Consider the following 1,261-nt stretch of genomic DNA (forward strand, 5'->3'; position numbering starts at 1 on the left):
TAAGTACGGTACTGCACAGTGTTCAGTACTGTACAACTACAGTACAGTACTGTACTGTACAGTACAGCAGACAGCACGCCAAGTATCAGGCGAGTGTTCGACTACGTACTGTACTGTACTATACTGTACAGTAACTAGATCGGTAAATGCCTTTCGTGATGGGGTGGATCACAAGTGCGCCGGCGCATACACCTACTGTATCGTTGTCATGGAGCCTACTGTTTATGTTGCTAAGGAGCCAGACATTCAAGATACATGATCCAACTACCATACTCAATCATTATTACTCTACTAAACAAGACTAAAAAAACCTAAAAAGGATATTCGATACTTTCTATTGCGATCATACGTGTAATTTATCCAGAGTAATTTATTGCCCGAAACGACTTCACTTGGTGTTAACATTCGTTCTCGTCTTACCAATTACATTTTAAAACTTTCATCACCATGCAGCGTGTACAAAGTCGACGATCGGAAGTCAGCGAATCTGAAGTTGATGGCTTGGGTACGAGATAATAATAATATTTCACATATAATTTAAACATCAATTCAATTATAAGCATTAGCTGTCACATATACGTGTATGGTGTAGAATAAAAATTAGGATGATAGTTATCGGTCGTGTATAGCTTTCCCGCCCCCCCCCTACTTTTTGGTTTAACGTTTATTACCATGTAGATATGATAAATGATAAAATAGTTTATTGGTATGTGTAGCTCAAATACAAGTTAAAATAGATTGTAAAAATAATTGTTGTTGGACGATCAACCTCCTCTTTCCTTGCCTAATATTAGTAGTTAAGAATATTATACGCTTTTGGAATGTCAAAATTAAAAGTATTAGATTACGTGAAGGATATGCACAGGTACTTATAGATTATTTACATTGAGCAGTTGAACAAGAATTGGCCAAGTTACAACGCCAATATAGGATCATGGAAGGAGATCGTAAAGCCTACAGTGAAGAATCACAAAATTTGATTCGAAAACAGAGGTAACTTAATATTTCCTTCATTCTCTGTTGTGGAATTTGCTATCCACTATATTATTCATCCAATTCATTAGAAGTGATCCAAACTAAGGCAATATTTTGTTATATATACGTCTGCAGAGCTTCTATCCTAGCTCTTCAAAAGGAAAATGAGATGCTAATGAAGGATTTCAAGATCGCTGCTGGCAAACAAAAAGAAGCTGTTGTAAGTATTTTAATACTAGTGATAATCATTATTAGGTTCATTCCAATATATTTTTTACATCAGTAG

At 35.5% G+C, this 1,261-nt stretch overlaps 1 protein-coding gene across 1 annotated transcript; it reads left to right on the plus strand.

The window, feature by feature from the left end:
* Nucleotides 1-388: 388 nt before the first annotated feature.
* Nucleotides 389-993, plus strand: TRIADDRAFT_64012 (uncharacterized protein; the record flags this gene model as incomplete). The annotated part of the gene is made up of 2 exons (XM_002113331.1): nt 389-505; nt 894-993. Coding segments are annotated over exons 1-2 (156 nt in total), but the record flags the coding sequence as incomplete, so codon positions are not given.
* Between the last annotated feature and the right edge of the window lie 268 nt (nt 994-1,261).

The sequence above is a fragment of the Trichoplax adhaerens genome, genomic scaffold (assembly GCF_000150275.1).
Source record: "Trichoplax adhaerens TRIADscaffold_6 genomic scaffold, whole genome shotgun sequence".
NCBI lineage: Eukaryota > Metazoa > Placozoa > Uniplacotomia > Trichoplacea > Trichoplacidae > Trichoplax > Trichoplax adhaerens.